This window comes from Balaenoptera borealis (assembly GCF_965194805.1).
Source record: "Balaenoptera borealis genome assembly, chromosome: 5".
Classification (NCBI taxonomy): Eukaryota; Metazoa; Chordata; class Mammalia; order Artiodactyla; family Balaenopteridae; genus Balaenoptera; species Balaenoptera borealis.
In genome coordinates this window covers 29384518-29402779 of record NC_138862.1, presented here as the reverse complement: position 1 = coordinate 29402779, position 18262 = coordinate 29384518, and the positions used below count along the sequence as shown (strand labels likewise).

The 18262-nt window shown below is 35.5% G+C and overlaps 1 protein-coding gene across 8 annotated transcripts in view; it reads right to left on the bottom strand.

Annotated features, from left to right (window-relative positions):
- Positions 1 to 18262, bottom strand: part of SAMSN1 (SAM domain, SH3 domain and nuclear localization signals 1) — a 212751-nt gene that overhangs the window by 99582 nt on the left and 94907 nt on the right. For 5 of the 8 annotated variants that reach the window (XM_082391930.1, XM_082391934.1, XM_082391937.1 and 2 more), the window contains exons 4-5: positions 8178 to 8215; positions 6338 to 6424 (exon numbers count right to left, since the gene is read on the bottom strand). In XM_082391930.1, the coding sequence (XP_082248056.1) occupies positions 6338 to 6424; positions 8178 to 8215 (125 nt within the window). Of the gene's footprint in view, positions 1 to 6337; positions 6425 to 8177; positions 8216 to 10855; positions 10894 to 18262 lie in introns of all 8 variants that reach the window. The other 3 variants (XM_082391938.1, XM_082391939.1, XM_082391936.1) reach the window with 1 other exon arrangement.

The window sequence follows — 18262 nt, the reverse complement described above, 5'->3', positions numbered from 1 at the left end:
CATGAACGTTTACTTTCTTAAAGATACACTGTTCTTATAAGAAACCGATCAAAGTAAAATAGAAATTTAACAAAAAAAAAAAACAAAGAATGCCTCTGACCAGCTGTGTCCTTGAGCAAACCATGGAACTTCTCTGGAACTCAGTTTCCTTCCCACTTATAAAAGAGCAGCATCTGAGCTACTAAACCGCTTCTAACTCCAAAAGGCTATGAGGTAATGTTATCACCTCACTTGTTTCTGTTAAACCGAGCTTTCCATCCCTGGCATTTTGAGCTTCATTAGCTTATGTCTTCTCAGCATGAATTATTTATGTTGAAATTGTTCTCTGCCTGCTTTGGTAAAAGATTTGGAGTGTGTCATCCATTTGCTTGCAGCTAAATGAAACCTTTTCAAAAGATAGCAGCATTTTCCTTTCAGGCCCTGTAAAAGGGGCTCCATTTATATAAATCTGACATACACAGTGTGCTAAAAGAAGACAGGACTTCATGGATCACTTAATCCAAGCCCCGTAGTTTACAGATGAGGATACTGAGACCCACAGAAATCACCCGGCCTCCAGGCCAATGACTTTTCCTTTCACCTTCACTCCCTTTTACTTCTAGTCACTACTACTACTTCAAGTTTCCACTACTCCTCATTCTTGTATTCTGAGGAGGAGGAAGGAAGAGGCAAGGCCTACCTTCCACGCATAGTGAAAAATAGGAGCAGGTTTATCCCCCAATCCCCATTATAGCTATGGTTAAAAGATATATTAAATTCACAGCTCAGTCTCAGAATTATTTACACCACCTAGTTGATATTTCACATCAGAGTCACCACACTACAGGGCTCCAGAAAATACTGAAATTTTAAAATGAGCTGGTTTTGTGATCTGCCTCTTTGAAGAAAGATCTGCCATCACACAGTCAGAATGATAGAAACAGAGTTTTTACACCGTTTTTTTTTTTTTAGTTTCTGTACTTAGAAAAAAAAATTCTTTCCTCTGTTCCTATATTCCTTTTCATCTCTTTTCTTTTTGTTGAGCCCTCTAACCTGAATTTTGGAGAGCTCCCTCTATAATTACTCTTTTGGGCTCAGGAAAACACCAGTGAAGTAGACTCCTGTACTCTCAAATCTGGAAGCCACAGAGTGAGGGATGTGTACAGTGCATTTATACCACTTACGTAACAGTGCAAGGCAGTAAAATGAGTGATTCAGACACTACGGTGGGAAGAGAGCACTAGGACCCAGAGTCCTCCCAGAAGACGCAGGGCCTCAATGGAAGCTTGAAGAATGGAGATTGTTTGGAAAGGCAGAAGAAAAGGAAAAGTTACAGATACAGCAGCAATGCTGTGAACACTAGCCTATAGTGTGGAATAAGTGAAACATGTTTAGTTAAATGTAGAAATTGAGATTGGTCACGTCAGAGGGCAGTTCTGGATATTGCACAAGAGGAGGTGAGCCCGGGTGGGTGAGTAAGGCCAAATGGCAATGGACCTTGAGTGCCAGGTGGAGGAATGTGGACATAACCCACGAGACCAATGCTGCAAATGTAAACATCTACAGAAGGCAAATAAGTAATTTAACTCAATGAAGTGAATTTTGTCAAGGAGACATTGGGAGATCTGTGGTGAAGTGAAGGTCCGCCATTGCTGACGGGCAGCCATTGTTCTCAGTTCTCTCAACAGAAATCACCTCAGACTTTGGACCCAGGATTGACAATGTCCCCCATGTTTTTCAATAGAGTATAAATATATGAATTTTAAGGTAAAATTTCTTGATTCTTAAAATACTGTATGGCCTAAACAAGCTTTTTCTCAAAATAAATTTACTTCTAAAGCTACCCATTTGTGGCCTCTGCTTAAAAAATGGGAGACTTCTGAGGGTTCTGGACGAAGAAAGGGACACCAGGAAAATGACATTTTATGAAGATTAACTCTTTGTTTTGTAATCTTATACATTTTATTTATTTCTAATCTCCCAAATGTTACCCTACCAAAAACATTTATAAAGATAGGGGCAATTTGGTCCAAAGCAGCAACAAAGGCAATGGTTGAATTAGGCAATATGCAGGTTATATTTTCCAAAGACAGCCACAACAATATCTCCCATAGCACCTGTTCTTCTGCAATGTGACCTTAGCACTCCTCTGCCAAGAAATGGAGTTTAATTCTCCTTCTATTGAATTAAACTGGCCATAGGGATTTGCTTGTCACAGGAGAATGCTGTGGAAGTGATGTTTTGTGACCTCCAAGTCCGGGTCAGAAGAAGGCTGGCAGCTTCTACTTGGGTCTCTTGTGACGCTCACTCTCAAGACACTTCCTTGTGTGATGTGTGAAGCCCCCTCTCATGTCCTTCCCTCTTGAAACCCAGCCTTTAGCCTGGGAAAAGCTCAAATAGAGGCCACCTATTAGTTCTCCAGTTGACAGTCCCAGCTGAGCCCAACCTGAAGTTATCCCAGACAAGTACCAGACATGTAAGTGAAGAAACCTCTAGATGACTCCAGCCACCAGACATTTAAGTCTTCCTCAGTCATTCAAGTCTTCCTAAAGGAAGCCTCAGACGTTGTGAAGCACTACCCTGACTGAATCCCTGACTTGCAAAATCCATGAGCCGAATAACATTTTGCTTCTTGTCATTACATTTTGGGGTGGTTTGTTGTAACAATAGATTATCTGTACATGCATGAACTACATCAGCGGGTCACAAACGACAGTGTACATAAGAATGTATCTTTCAGCATAAACGTTCAGACTCCATCTGCCCTTCAAATGCAGATGCAGAAAAAAAAAAAAAAAAAGGGATTTGATTAAAAAAGCAATATCTCTAATCAGCTTCTTGGTGATTCTAATGGAAATTAGACTTCAGACCGTACTCAGGTAACTATAATTCTAGTAAGAACTCTCCTAAAGAATTGAAGGGATACCAAGATTCATTGGTATAAAACACTAGAACTCAGAGTGTTCTTGTCATTCAATTCAGAAAGGCTTCCTTAGAAATAAAAGAGGCCTGCTGTGGCAGGCAGCCTTTGCTTAGGAAGTTTATTCCCGCATCATAAGCAGACACTCAGGTGTGAGATCAGACTTCTCTCTGTCATTCCTCATGTAGTCCCGTCTAAACAGAGTTAAAGTACATGCTCTTGGGAAATAATGTCTCAGTCAAATTGTGGTCCCTGAAAATTAAGCAGAACAGTAAATACACTTGTGACTCTATACATTTACCATCTTGAAAATGAGGGTATCAAGCCAGTAAAGAAGAAGACTTAATAAGATCTTGAGAAGTTAAGCTGAAATACTTATATGCTTATGCTTACTCTGAAAAGGCTGGCCAAATAATGATATTGACTAGAATTCAGGAAAGAATATTTCAAACTAATGGTAACTCCAGTGTTAAACTGGGAGGTCCTAATATCTTTACCAATGGGGTTTTTATAATGAATCTCATCAAAATCATATGTAAAGAGGATTTATTTTAAAAATAATTTTGCAGCAGCATGAATGGAGTTAATTTTCCTTCCATCACTAACCATGTTTCCTGAATATATCCAGCCCCTTACATCCTTTACAAACATAGCCAATTATTTTCACATATTTTCTGTTTCATGGAATAGTCTATCACAGTAACACCATTTGAAAACATTCTCTAAATCTCCAACTGCATTTTGTTTCCTTTATCATTTTTAAAATTTTGCTTTGTTTTTATTGTTTGCACTTTCTGGTATAAAATAATGAAAACCCTGTTCTTGAAAATATCTTTACTTAAATCATAACTTGATCTTGGGTAAATTCCAATTCATAGATTTCAAAGTTTATTCTTTTCAGGCTTTTTTTTTCCCCCATAAAACTAAGGCCAAAATAAATTTAAAGATTTTTAAAATCGATTTTAATTTACTAAAATGAATATTATGAATATTCTGCCTGTTTAGAATGCTAAAAATAAAACAATTAACATGAATTATAGATTAACTTCCCTTGATACCTAAATTATGCCAGTCTTTCAGTTGTAAAGTCCTGAGCACTCAATTTAGCCTGCATGTATTTTACAGATGTAGTCTCAGTATCACAGATGTAGATTTAGATGAAAGTATTCTTAGAAGAAGGAAATGGACTACATAAACTAAAAATGCTTCTGGCTCTCAACTATTGTGATAAAATTTATCTTAAGCAACAGAACACAATCATGTTATTGGGGTAGGTGAATATCTTTATGGATTAAAACACCAGGCACAAATCCTTGGCTAAATATAGCCTGTGGAAGTATCTTTCATCAGGCTCAATACTCTTCAGGACTGAATTGCTGTTAATATAACTTGTGTCATGTGGAAATACCATTTTGATATTGAAATTGAGAGGAATGGACTTTTTTTGGTTCTTGAAGTATGTAATAGATTCTTTAGGAGTTTACGTCACTCCTATCATTTCCCTATATGTTTTCTTCTGTTTTATTGAAAGATGGTCTGTACAATTTCATCATTAGTGTTCAATAAAAACATGGGCTGTGGATGGTAACAACGATGCACCTACCTATCTTCACCTCAGTAAACTTCACAGTCTGCCTATCCTCAGGCCCAGTAAACCACTCTTAAGTAATCATGCAATTAACAGCTAAATAGTAGTGTGTAAAATAAGAAAGAAATATTATAGGTTGATATGTAGGGCACAGATTGCTTAGAAATACTCTGAGCCTTCCAAAGGAAACTACTACACCCATAAAATTCAAGTCCACAACTTGTGGCTCTCCCTTTCCCACTAAATTTCTCCCTTCAATTTACAATGGAACCGACAGCCTTGGTCTCAGGCCATCAACTCTTTCTAGTACAGCATTAATCCCCAAGAAATGTCCTGTGACTCAGCTGGTACTGCTGAAATGTCAGCTGAACTTCTTATGCACACGTGCACACACACACACACACACACACACACACACACACACACAGACTGAACACAGGGGCGCTTAAGAATTTGAGAAATATCAAAGCTGAAAAGTCTTCTTTAAAGGCGTTCTTTTTTGTTCTCTGACAATGAAAAGATCACTAATCAGAAGCACCTCAAGTCAGGCCAAGATTTTTTGCTGCTTTGTCAGTGTAGCTATAATAGAATTACTTACCTATTACTGCTAAATTTAAAACAAAAACAAAACCCACAACATTTTACAAAAAGGAAGTTAAAGAAAATAGAATACTTGAAGAGGTTTATGGCAAAATTTATGACTAAAAATAATCTGTAATATAGTTATACCTTCTTTATTCAGATTAATGTACAATAATCTAAAAGTAACACGTGCTTATTAAAGAGATGGATGAATGAATGGATGGGTGGATGAATGTTTGATTAACTAACTGAGGTGTGAATGAATACAGCTAGCATTCATGAGGTGAAGACAGAATCCAATCAAAACACAATATTAATAAAACATTTCCTATAATTAAAAGAAAATATCTAAAATAATCCCAAAATGTTTCACCTATTTATTTATTTATAATGGAGAAATCTGTAAATATTTAAAAATTAAGTTAAAACTATTTACCAAAACATTATTCAATTTTGGATAAAATTGATATATTTCAATGGAAAATGATTATTTTCATAAATAATTACTTTGTAAATCTATGAGCTCCTTCATGGAGTTCAAAAGGCAAAATCTGAACAGAATGTATAATCAAACCATTAAATTCTTGACTATAAAAATACATTATAATTCCCTTTGTCCCCAAATATTAAAAAATCTTTTAAAATTAAAAATCAGAAACTCTTAAATAATCAATAAGTAATATGAGCAATTATTTCTTGTTCCAGTAACATTGGAGGGAGAATACCAAGCAGATCAACTTTTTATGTTCTTGTTCATCTTTCTGAACTCTTAGGACTTTCTGTTTTATTCATTACCTTCCCAAAGTTAAGTAATTTTAATTATGAAGTCTTTTATTATTAATAAATTTTCCTATACCTGACTGCTAATTTGCTTTTCTTGGGATTTTTTAAATCATAAAATGACATAATTTTGCATTAATAGTCAAGTTTATTTCTCTTAAATTCTTAAAGAAAACCTAAAAATCACAACTGTTAATATATTTTTGCATTCTTTTAGACATTAAAGACTTTCAAATATTTTTGCAACTGATTCTTTGCTTCAACAGGCAATTTAATTAAATTCTACTTCCTTTCTGCATGTCTGTGTGTATCTACACACACGTATATATTCTATTAATAATATATACATTCTATTCTATTAGTTTTCCTTTTTAAGTAGACCACAATGCACTGCTTATTTTAATGAAGAAAGATGTAAATTTTTCTTACCTGCCCTTTAAACTGCTTTGGGAAAATGCAAAGTCAGCTGAACTAAATTTAGCAATTACCTTTTAGCTGACAGAGTCTTGTGATGTGGGAATCATTCTCAGGCTTGCTGGGTTCCTGCCAAGTTGTGTCATTCACAGTTTTTCCCTCTAAAGCAAAGCAGAAGATTGGTTAGAAGAATTCACGGTAACATCTGTGTAAGAAATTTGACATCAAAACAAGTTCAGCACATGGTTGTAACTTGGTAAGTAATATGTTAAGAAAGCATTGTGGTCCATTCTGGGGAGTTCTGGTCCCTGATGGACACTCCCAGATGTTCTGTGGCCTCCCATTTATTTCCATAAACTACATAAGCACTCAAGCATAGATGGTAGAAGGTTGCTACTGAAATACCTCTTGAGAGCTTTTGATTACATTATTCTTTGGAGTATTTTTCTTGAATTAATAACCATTTATTTTTTATACATCAATTAAAGTAGCTCCACTCTCCACATTCTTCACTGTTTTTAACAAAATGATTAAGTAAGTGTGTAGAGAGAACACTGAGTTGTTTCAAGAAACTCTTAAGATCCTTGACTGGGAGAACCATGATTTTCCCAGCCTCGTCCTTCTAACACCTGGAGCAGGGTCTAGACATGTTGTAAAGAAGTGAACTGCACCAGAATGAAGAACTGGAATCCCTTCTAATCTGTTTACTGAAGACTAATCATCCCACATGCTGTATCACACCATTGATAAAGCAAATTTTAAATAATGCAACAAAAGCATCACACAAACTGAGCATGCTGTGCTGTTTTTAAAGTCAGTATTTGCTCTCATATTTGACTACAGAGAAGGCAGGTGATCATGAAGAATTATTTTAGCATGGAAACATCTAGAGTCTTATGTGCACAAACTGAATATGCTATGAGAAGGGCATATATAAATGGAAAATAAAAGAGTGACTACTTCCTTTTCTTTCAGATCATGCACTATTCAAATCAGGGCTAGTATTCTAAATATTTAGCAACTACTGCCCACAGGGCCTTGACTAATGAGATAGGACTCAGCCCCTGTAGATGTTGCCACTGGAAGAATATCAGACCCAATTAAAATGCAGATGCCCTTGGTAGTTGCATCCATGGATGATCATCACTTTGGCCTGCGTGTGCTTTTCATACCCTATCCAGGAACCTGGTTTTGAAAAGAGGAAAAAGGGGGTTTGAGCATCCAACTTCTAGGTGCTGCTGGGGAGAAAGTGTACCCACAAGTTTGATGAACTGAATAAAAAATGAATTATTAACTGAATAATCCAGTTGTTTTGTCACTACAAACGTTTTATAATTAGTATAAAACATTCTATTTTTCTATATTTTGTAAAGGAAAGAGAGATATCTTCCATTAACTTTCTAAAAATAATTAGATATTTACTTTAAAATTAAAATACAAATCAAGCCAATTGCCCCTATTATTACTATGGGTACTCTAACCACAGAAACTGAAGAAAAGCTCTGGTGCTTGAAATGCTGTGGAAAGTGTTTTATAATTCAACCATTTTTTATTTCTTTTTTATTCATTCCTAGATTCCTAGATATGAAAAGATATCTAAGAGATCATCTTGACCATGGACCTTCCAAGCTAAAGTTGGGAAATTGGAAGATAGTCAGCCAATAAGCCAAAAAGAATTATTTTTTTAATATGAAAGGAAATTATTCTGAATAAATCAATGGTTTATTTGTCTTAGCCATTTAAAATTAGAATGGAGCCACATTTCTTTTTTTAAATTTCTTCTATAAAATTCAAAGACAAATCAATTTGACTTTCATCCATTACTTTCTGTTGCTTTATGGCACTAGCAGCAGAAAATCACTCTTAGAGAAAGAGAACATATCATTTGCATGAGTAATCTTATGAATTACTGACCAAATACTTTGCTTTCAGACATAGATCTCCGGATTGACCTAGAAAAATAAAAGAAACCAATATTTAAGTCTAGATTTAATAATTTATATTTTAAGTGAACAGAAATTAGATCACTTAGACATGTGTGCAATGTTTTGGAGAGCAGGAATAAATTCTAAGTTCTACACATGGACCTGAATTTTCCTGACTCTGGATGGCAAAGTACAGTTAATACAAGTATAGTCTTTGCCTGGAAATTTCCGTGCAATATGAAGAAACTAACTTTCATAAATCTCACCACCCCTACCCCTGCAAAAAAAAAAAAAAAAAAAAGAGTGGGCCATTTCGACATGAATGCATCTCAAGATAATCAAATAGTTCATATGGGCAAGTTCTTTTTCAAATAATTCTATTCAATAAATACAGAAAGAACATTGCAAATTGAATATAACTATTGTACAATCCCTAATAAAACAATAAATCGGGGCAATAATTACCAGTTGCTGTTAAAGTTTTTAATTGAAAGGCCAATGGGCAACTTAGTGCTGGATGGATCAGTCTGATACCATCTGAACCCACTAAGCAACTTCACAGTTGTAAAAATAGAGACAACCAGATATACGAGCTTCCAATGTAATGCAACAGGAAATATACAGTCACTGATGACCTACTTTTAAAATATATATAGATAGATAATCAAACTTGAATCTTATCAAGCCTGGAGATCTAACTAAAAATTTATAGGAAACAGAAGAGAGAACATGTGTTTAAAACACACACAAACACAGTCACATATACACGCACACACACACACACACAAGGATGCAATCAGTAAAATTCAAAAATATGGAAAATTCCTCAGAAAGAATAATCCAGTTTCTTCAGCAAATAAATGGAGAGAAAGACCTATAAATTAAGAAACACGAACAAAATGCATCACATGGATCGTGATTCAAATAAACTAGCTACTGTTAAAAAAGCACTTGAGGCTATCAGAGACATTTCAATACTGACTGTATACTTGGTGATATTAGGTTATTTTTCTTATTTTGTTCTAGTACAGCTGTGGTGTTGTGGTTATGTTTAAAAAAAACAATTCTTGTTTCTTAATGATATACTGGAACATGAAATTGTCTGAGATATGCTTTAAATAAAACCCAGTGAGGGGAGTGGGAGTGGGGAGTCAGATGGGTAGAGATGAAATAAGATTGACTATAAATTGATACTTGATTATGTTAATTTACACATTGGGTGAACACACACACATAGTGTACATGTAAATAATTTTGTTATAGCTGGAGTGTTTTCCATTATTCACCCTTTTTTTAAGCTCAGGGTTGTAAGCAAAAACCTACATATATAATGTTTCTTTTTTTCTTAACCATTTTATTTTGGTTTGTTTTAATTTTTTAACGCAAAATGCTTATTCAGGACAACTCTTGGGAAGTAACAAGTGTTCCCAAAAAAGCTACTTATAATATTATAAGGTGAAGTAGGTGCATAATGACAGGAGAGGTTATTCCCTTCAGGGAAGTGATGGACAAAAGAATTGAGGAACTCAAGAAAGTCTTCAACTTTAACTGGTTGGAATCTGAGGAACGTGTTGATTGATTTGGCTTATGTTTGAAAATTCCTAATTCAGTCAGCATCAGGTACATTTCCTCTCATTCATCCTCCTTCTGTCCCTCCATGTTTGGGTATCATCTAATCTGTAGAAGCATCAATCATCAGCCAATGGCTGTAATTTTGTTTAAGTATTTGATTTGGGATTAGTGAGGTCCTTATCCGTGGATAGAATAAACAGCTACCTAGGTGGGGCGATTTTTAAGACTGAGAAGAACCCTGCTAAAAAACCCCCTTTACTCCCATTCATGCTTAAAATGTCACTGATGTAGTTCAAGTAGGTAACTATGACTAAAATACAACTACCCTTGCCTGGCAGGTGCTCTAAGCTGTTAATCATGAAATTACCTACTTACTATGGCTGCATTTTGTATCCTTACTGGGAGAAAGCTTTGAGCAAGAAAGGAAGGAAAGACTATGAAAGCACAAAGTGTTTTGTGGGAGGAAGTAGTTGGGGGAGGAGGGGCGGCAAGAGCTGTCGAAAAAGACTACATCCAGAAAGAATTTCACATGTTAACAATTTTGTCTCAGACCATTCCAGAGTGCAAGGAAGCCGTTCTTCTGTATCATCAGCAACCAATCTGGAAATTTCCCCATAAACCAACTTCCTGCTGCTATGTATTTCCTGCTTATTAGTTAAAAATCCCATTACCTTATGCAACATGTGTGTGTCGCGTCCTCTGGCAGCTTGATGTGCTGAATATAAAGCCAAGCCTGACCTAAATAACCCAAATCTCTTTGCAAACACATTTTTACTTGGATTAGAAGAACTCCAGAAGATTAATAGTTCACCGATAGAAACATGTTTTCGAGTAGGCTTCCACTTTAATCTGAGCCTAGTTTAGACACATGTTTCTTCTTCTGAAAATTTAATTTTCACATCCCTGTCTACAGGAATGTCACAACACAAGTTTCCTAAGCATCAGCATAAACATAAATGTTAGCAGGGTAAAGCATACCTAGATTTGTACATGACGATTTTTAAAAAAGCACTTTGACAGGAAACCCACTAAAATATTCCATTCAACATTGTAGAACTAAGAGAACATAAAGTTTTCAAAGTAAATTTGACTTACTTTCTTTTTGGTTTCGCATTCTCAAAATGAGAAACTTCCTGTAAAATAAAATAAAAAGTAAAATAAAATAATACTACCCCAAGAAATCAGAAAGAGAATTCAAGTATAGTTTATCTTTGAGTATAATCCAAATGCAGTTCATTTTGCCTTTTCCTAGTAAAATGACTGTATTTTAGTAATTTATTTAGTAGAATCTTGCTTCTAGTTTTTACTTTTTACTCTCTTTGTCTTTGTAACTTTGATAAATGTTTACCTTATTGTAAGTCCGTGACAGTTAGTGAGCAAGTCTTTTAAAAAAAAACCTGTGATTAAATCCTTGTAGCTTCAAGTTTATATCCCCCTTCAACCCACCAAGACCAGGGGGAGAGACACATACCAGAGTATGTTAATTACATTACCTTTCTTTAAGAAAGATGGGAAGTAGCCTATCACAATACCCTAAGTGTGTTGAAATACACCTGTGATTCATCTGACCTTTTTCTTCAGAGCCGCTGATGCTATGTAAAATCCCTTATACTTCTGGCAGAAGAATATGTTGCCACATCTTTCACCATCCTCCAAAGAGATTAAACTGCTTCCAGGTGCCTTTAAGAACTCTTCAGATTCTCTCTTTCTCATTCATCCACTCCTTCATTCAAAAACCATTTATGTTTTTGATGTTCAGTGTTTTTTGAACACCTACTATATGATAGGCAACAGACCATGTTCTGAAGGGTTTTGTTTGGCGAGGTAGGAATTTGTGTAGTAAAGAACATTGAGACCAATATTCCACGTAGTGAGAAAAACACAAAAGCAAAGGCTGGAAGGAGTGGTGAACAAAAATCAGAAAAAGGAAAGTTTTTTTTTTTTTTTTTTCATTAAAGTATGATTGACTTACAATATTACATTAGTTTCAAGTATACAGCATAGTGAGTCAGTATTTTTTTTGCAGATGTTACTCAAAGCTGGTTTTATTATTCCAATAGTTGACAGTATTAGTCTGAGCACTGTAAAATTCAGGATAAGCTTTCCCCTACATAGTAACTGAGGGGGACCTTTCTCAAACCCTTATTGTGTTTTTATCAAGATTTAACTTCAAAGACAATTTGAATTACCTATTTCATGTTGTTGGGTAGAACTGAAAACCCATATACTGAAATAATCAGTCCCCAACTTGAGAAACAAGTTTTGCCAAGTTAAGATGCCTGTGGATCACCCAGAGGACAATGTCTTATAGAACAGATCTGGGGGTGAAGGTAAAAATGTGGGAGTCATGAACAAAAGCCCTGAGGTGAATTGGGATATCAACAGACTTTGAGGACTTAATGGTTAGATTGATCACTCCTTCGATTCGCTATACTTTGTCATCAGGGGTCCTAAAAGTAATCAATCTCTATCCATGGTCTTTTTATGAAACTTTTTAAGTCTGGTCTAGAAGTCTCCAAACCTGAGTCCAGAAGCGAACTGTATCCTTTTCACCACAATCAGAGGACACACAAGCTTTGTGAGGGTCATCAGGAAAGGGGATGGCCACCCATCTTTGTAGTAGCATTTTCCTGTCATACATATTTGGAATGTAGCTAGGAAGGAGCAAACTCCATGTTCCCATAATCTATGCAGTTTGGGCCAGTTACGTCTCAATAATCAGAATCCATTGTCATGAGTCTCATTAATTTGTTATGTGAGTTTAGATACATTTCTTTGGATTGTGAATCTTGCACTCTTCAAAATAATTCTACCTCTTTTGAGTATAAAGAGGAAAGGTGTCTGGTTTGGAGTTAAGCAGTACAGAAGGTGGATTTGAAATAAGAAAGATAGGAAACATTAGATATCTTTTGTATTTATTATCATTTGAAGCATAGTACTTTTTTTTTTTTTTTTAAAGGGAACGCTATTTATTTATTTATTTATTTATGGCTGTTTTGGGTCTTCGTTTCTGTGCAACGGCTTTCTCTAGTTGCGGCGAGCGGGGGCCACTTTTCATCACAGTGCGCGGGCCTCTCACTGTCGTGGCCTCTCTTATTGCGGAGCACAAGCTCCAGACGCGCAGGCTCAGTAGTTGTGGCTCACGGGCCCAGTTGCTCCGCGGCATGTGGGATCTTCCCAGACCAGGGCTCGAACCCGTGTCCCCTGCATTGGCAGGCAGATTCTCAACCACTGCGCCACCAGGGAAGCCCATGAATCATAGTACTTTTTGAATCCACTTATTATCTCAATAATTCATTGTTTTTTGCTACCAAAGAGATTTAATTCCAGATGACACAAAACTTGTGTGCAATTGAGGCCCAAGTGTTTGAATTGGGGCAGAGGGCATATTATTCAAGCACAGCCTCTTGCTTCAGCTGGGTGAAGCCTTAGCTAAGTTAATAAAATCAGATGTTGGACCAAAACTGGTTAAATATGCGTGGCTACTGATTGTAGTGAAAGGGACACAATTAGCTTCTGAGCTGAGGTTTAGAGACATCTGGACCAAGACTTGAAAGAATTTCATAAGACCATAGATGGAGACTGGTTATTTTTAGAACATACGTTGTCACAACATTCTCTAGGGACTATCTACTTTGTTCTATTTTACTGGAATCCCGGTCATCCAATATTTGCTTGTAATGAATCAGCTTAAGTTTGGGGATCTTTTATTAAAGAGTTTTCATGAATACTTTGAAAAAGATTTTGAGCTAAAACTTCTTTTGAATCCTTCTTAAGATGAAAGAGTTAATGTAGTTCTCCTTAGGTAACCTAAGGAGGGTAGGGAGAGTCAAGCACACTAAATTCAGTCTCAAGATGAAGGAAAGGGATTACTCAAAAAGGGCAACATCTACTTATAAGAATAAGACTTCTGTTCCCTGGGTGTTGCTTAATTGTAGATGACTACTGAACTGGTTAAGCAATTTTTAGTACTTCTTGTACCAAGCAGTCTGCTTACATAAGCAGACTGTCATGTACTTTGGAGTTCAGACCCTAGGTTCTTTATTTCTGGAGGGGCAAGTCAAGAAGGACTATACATAGTTTTATTTTTAGAACTATATCTATGTGTGTGTGTCTGTGTGTGTGTGTGTGTGTGTGTGCACGCGCGCGTGATACTCTGAACTACAAAAGGAAAATACCATTTCAGAGTCAGTGAAATCATTCTGTCTAGTCCATTAATTTGACTCTTGCCATCAATACCAGGTAAAACTTGCTCCTGTTAGCCTTCATTATCCCCTAAGTCAAGCACTAATCATTAGTCTTACCTTTCATTCACTAGGGAGTTTGTGGCTTAATTTAATTGTTACCCCTGGCAATTTTTAGGAAAATAAAAAAATATGAAATGTAGACAAATTATTATAAATGGGCCAGTGGAAACTAAAGAATATGTCCAACTTATGTTATTTTTCAAGTAGATGAGAGTAGGCTCTAGGAGCAAAGCATTTTCACATAACTATGAAACTAGGTCAAATTAAGGAAAATTTAAAAACAATTAGAAATGAAGAAAGAGAAGGTGCCATTTAAAACAATAGAGAAATTTTGGATACCAACTGCCATATTTCTATTCTCATGAGGTGGTTACAGTTGACTGTCCTTTGGGATTGAGTCTAATATGTGCCTGTTTCTTGTGTTATTCGTTTTTAAATCTTACTTTCAAATCACAAAGTCAAAAGGAAAAATGAAGTGAAGAATATGTCAGGAGTTGTTGTTGCCCAGCTAATGGAAATGTGAAAGGTATTTCTGCACAGAGAATAATGACTGACAGTAAATGATGGTGTAAATCCCATGGTGAATTTTTAAGACTGAAGAGCTGATGAGATCTGACCTTTGATTTACAAATGAATAAATTGAGGTCTCAGATGGTAAATTGACTTGTCTAGGGTCATACATGCAGTGCTTTACCTTGGTTAAATGCTAGTCATATTTTTCATTCTAATGTATTCTTTAGAATCATATAATTCATTCATTCATAGATGTATAGTTCATTCAACAAACATTTATTGAGCATCTATTATGTACCAGACACTCTTTTAGAGTCAAAAAAGAATTACAAGTGGTTCTTCTCTCAAATATCCACCATCAATGACCGCTGCTCTCAGGATCCTGTTGGATTCCATGATTTTCCTAATTTTGAAGATTAAATGAGCTAGCCTTTATAAAATCCTTACATGATTCCAAACACATTGAAGATACTTACAGATGTTATTTCTCATTAGATTAATTATTCATTAATAGTTACATGGAATTCTGATAATGAGGTAAGAATTGAACATAAATACAAACACACACATATTGGTATACATACATATAACTTCTTATTAAAATAAGCTAACCCAGTTACTATTTTATTCAACTCATTCTCTTGCAAGAATAAAGATAATTCACTTGCATAACTAAAATTATTTTAACTAATATCAAAATACCATGATTCCAAGAATGCCACATCCAAACTGAATGAGCTTATGTCTGGACATTTCTTAACCTCTTGGGCTTCAATAAAGTTCCCACAGATGTTCAAAAAAAGAAAGAGAAATTCACAGAATTTCCCTTTAAAAAAATTCTAATAGACATCTGGAAAGAGGATGCTTACGATGCTTCAAATTTAATAAAGTGGGCTAATTTTGCAGTGCACTGAAAAGCCACCAGAGAGATGAAAAAATGTATACCCAGCTTTCAGCTCTGTTCTCAAAACAAGGAGGAAGTTTGTGTGCTGGATAACAAACCATCACCCATGTGAAGGAGTCCTGCCACCCATGAGGTCCTCCATCCTGCCTCTACACCTGATTACAAACATGTGGAGAAAAATCACATGAAGAAGTCTCCTAAATTATCGAATAGATCACACCACAAAGAGAAATGTTAGTCAATATAGCTAGTCTGAGCCCAGGTGGTTAAAGCAAGTTACTAAGAATGACAAGACTTTTAAATCTTATTGCTTTTCTAATTTCTTGATTTAACACATTTGCGAAATAATAATGGCAGAACACTTATGGATTATCAAGCACACTTCCAAATGCTTTACATGGAGTAATTCATTTAATCCTCCCAACAATCCCGTGAGGTTTATACAGTTATGTGTCTTCAATTTACACATGAATAAACTGAGGCACAGAGCAGTCAAATTCTTGCCTAAGGTCACATAACTAGTAAGTGGTAAAACTGGGATTTTATGCCTGATGCCTTAATGAGTACACAATGCTACTGCAATACTTGACTACACAGATACAAAATCTACCTGTCATCTAGATCAGAGATCCCACAAACGAACTGTTGGCCAGAAGAGAGAGTGGCTAGAGAAATGTAATACTATATGCCACTACTAAACAAAAAACTCAGAAAGCACAGTTTTATCAAAGTACTAATAAGAATAATTTAGTATTTTTTGCACATAATTCTTTTTTTTAATTGAAATATAGTTGATTTACAATGTCGTGTTAGTTTTAGGTGAACAGCACAGTGATTCAGTTATATTTAGTTATGTATATAACTAAAGAATATATATGTAAGAATCTTTTTTAGATTCTTTTCCTTTATAGGTTATTACAAAATATTGAGTATAGTTCCCTGTGCTTTACAGTAGGTCTTTGTTGGTTATCTATTTTATGCATAGTAGTGTGTATATGTTAGTATTATTTGGACAGTATATTGATGTGTTTTGAAGGCACTAATCATTTTGTGAATGCCATCATCAAAGAATGCCCAGTAATTTATGATGGCACATTTAATTAAAAATGGGCACTTCAGGAATCATTGAATTTAGATGAGAGACTGCACATTGGAGACCCCCCAGTATATTACTGTAATAAAATTATGGTTCTCAGGGAAAACAGATTTTATCCTGCCATGAGAATACAATGAAGAAGAAGAAGCAGAAGCAACCCCAGCTCATTGTGATGGGAAAAGTAGACTTTCTTGCCAGCCCATCCAGCTTCTGTCAAAGAGTAATAACCCTATACGCTAATGAATTCTGATTTCCCCAAGAGAAGCAGGTGGTGTATGGCATCCCAACAAGGCTCATCATCTCAGGGCAGATCTTATAGCTTGTAGTGTCTGGAGAATGCACGGGTACTGTATCTAATCCATGAGGGACAGAGCTGGTAAATTGCATAGAACTTTGCCATTCGTCTACTGGTGTGCCAAGTGAGCTTTCTATCAATCCTGAACTAACCAACTCCTCTCACAGTGTTATAAATATCCAGGATGGCAAAATAGGTTACTTAGAGGATGGTTATTTGCATTATAAAAGATTCTTCCTTTTCGAAAAGATTCTTTTCCAGACTTCCTTTTTTTTTTTCATGGAAAGGCATTTTATTTTAAACATAGCAGTGTGTACGTGTCAATCCCAAATTCCCAATCTACACCTCCCTCCCACCCTTCCCCCCTGGTAACCATAATTTCATTCTTTAAGTCTGTGAGTCTGTTTCTGTTTTGTAAATAAGTTCATTTTTATCATTTTTTAGAACTTTCTTAAGTATCCTTAAATGTGTTCTGACTTATGAAATTATATTTACACAAGGTTTTAGAAAGGGGAAAGACAACTAATGTTGAGATTTCATGTTGCCTGCCACGTATATCATTATTTTATTTAATCCTCATAGCCACAAATGGAACAAAAGCAAACCAAACAAACTTGCAAGAAGTGTGATAGGGAATAAGATGTATAAAAATATCAACTTCCATCTTTACAGTGGAAAAGCACCGAACTGGCACTCCAGAACCTGGCTTGATTTCCCAGGTCTGCTACTAAACTGGGCCAGTTCCAAGAACCCTCTCAGAACTGTCTCTACATCAATAGTGAACAAGAACTTGAAAATCTCTTCCAGTAAAAACAATCCATGTTTCCTTATCTACAATATTTCAATCCAAATTCAGTAGGGATGACAAAAGGTTTTAAGAGAAAATTAAAATGGGAATGGGCTTTTTTGCTTTACAGCTTTTTCTTTAAAACATGAATAAAGAGATAACCATGCCTTTCATTAGATTCAATTAGTAATTATATCATGAACTTAGGAAATAAAAAAGAGAATAGGGCATAATTAACCTCAATCTATTGATTATATTTTATTTTAACATAAGTTTCTATTTATGGGAGGAAACTAATTAAAACCAACAGAAAGTGTTCACATATGAATTGGTGGCAGAAGAATAGCTTTATGTGATCGTAGATATAATGGGTAAAAAATAAAAATGAAAGAAAAGTGCAGTGTTTTTAATGAAGGTGATCTATGCTTTATATGTCAACTTGTTATGAGTCATTTCACAATCTAGAAATCAAGAAAAGGATTATATGCACTGTTTTGACACTGACTCCTCTTGTTCATAGTTTGATGAAGACCTAGCTTATGGGATGCCATTGTTAGTCTCATTTTCTTCATTTAGTGTCTATGTTATTAATAGCTATGTCAATGCTGACGTTAATATGGAGACAGAACAAAAGAGCTCCCAATTTTAATAGTTCAGAGG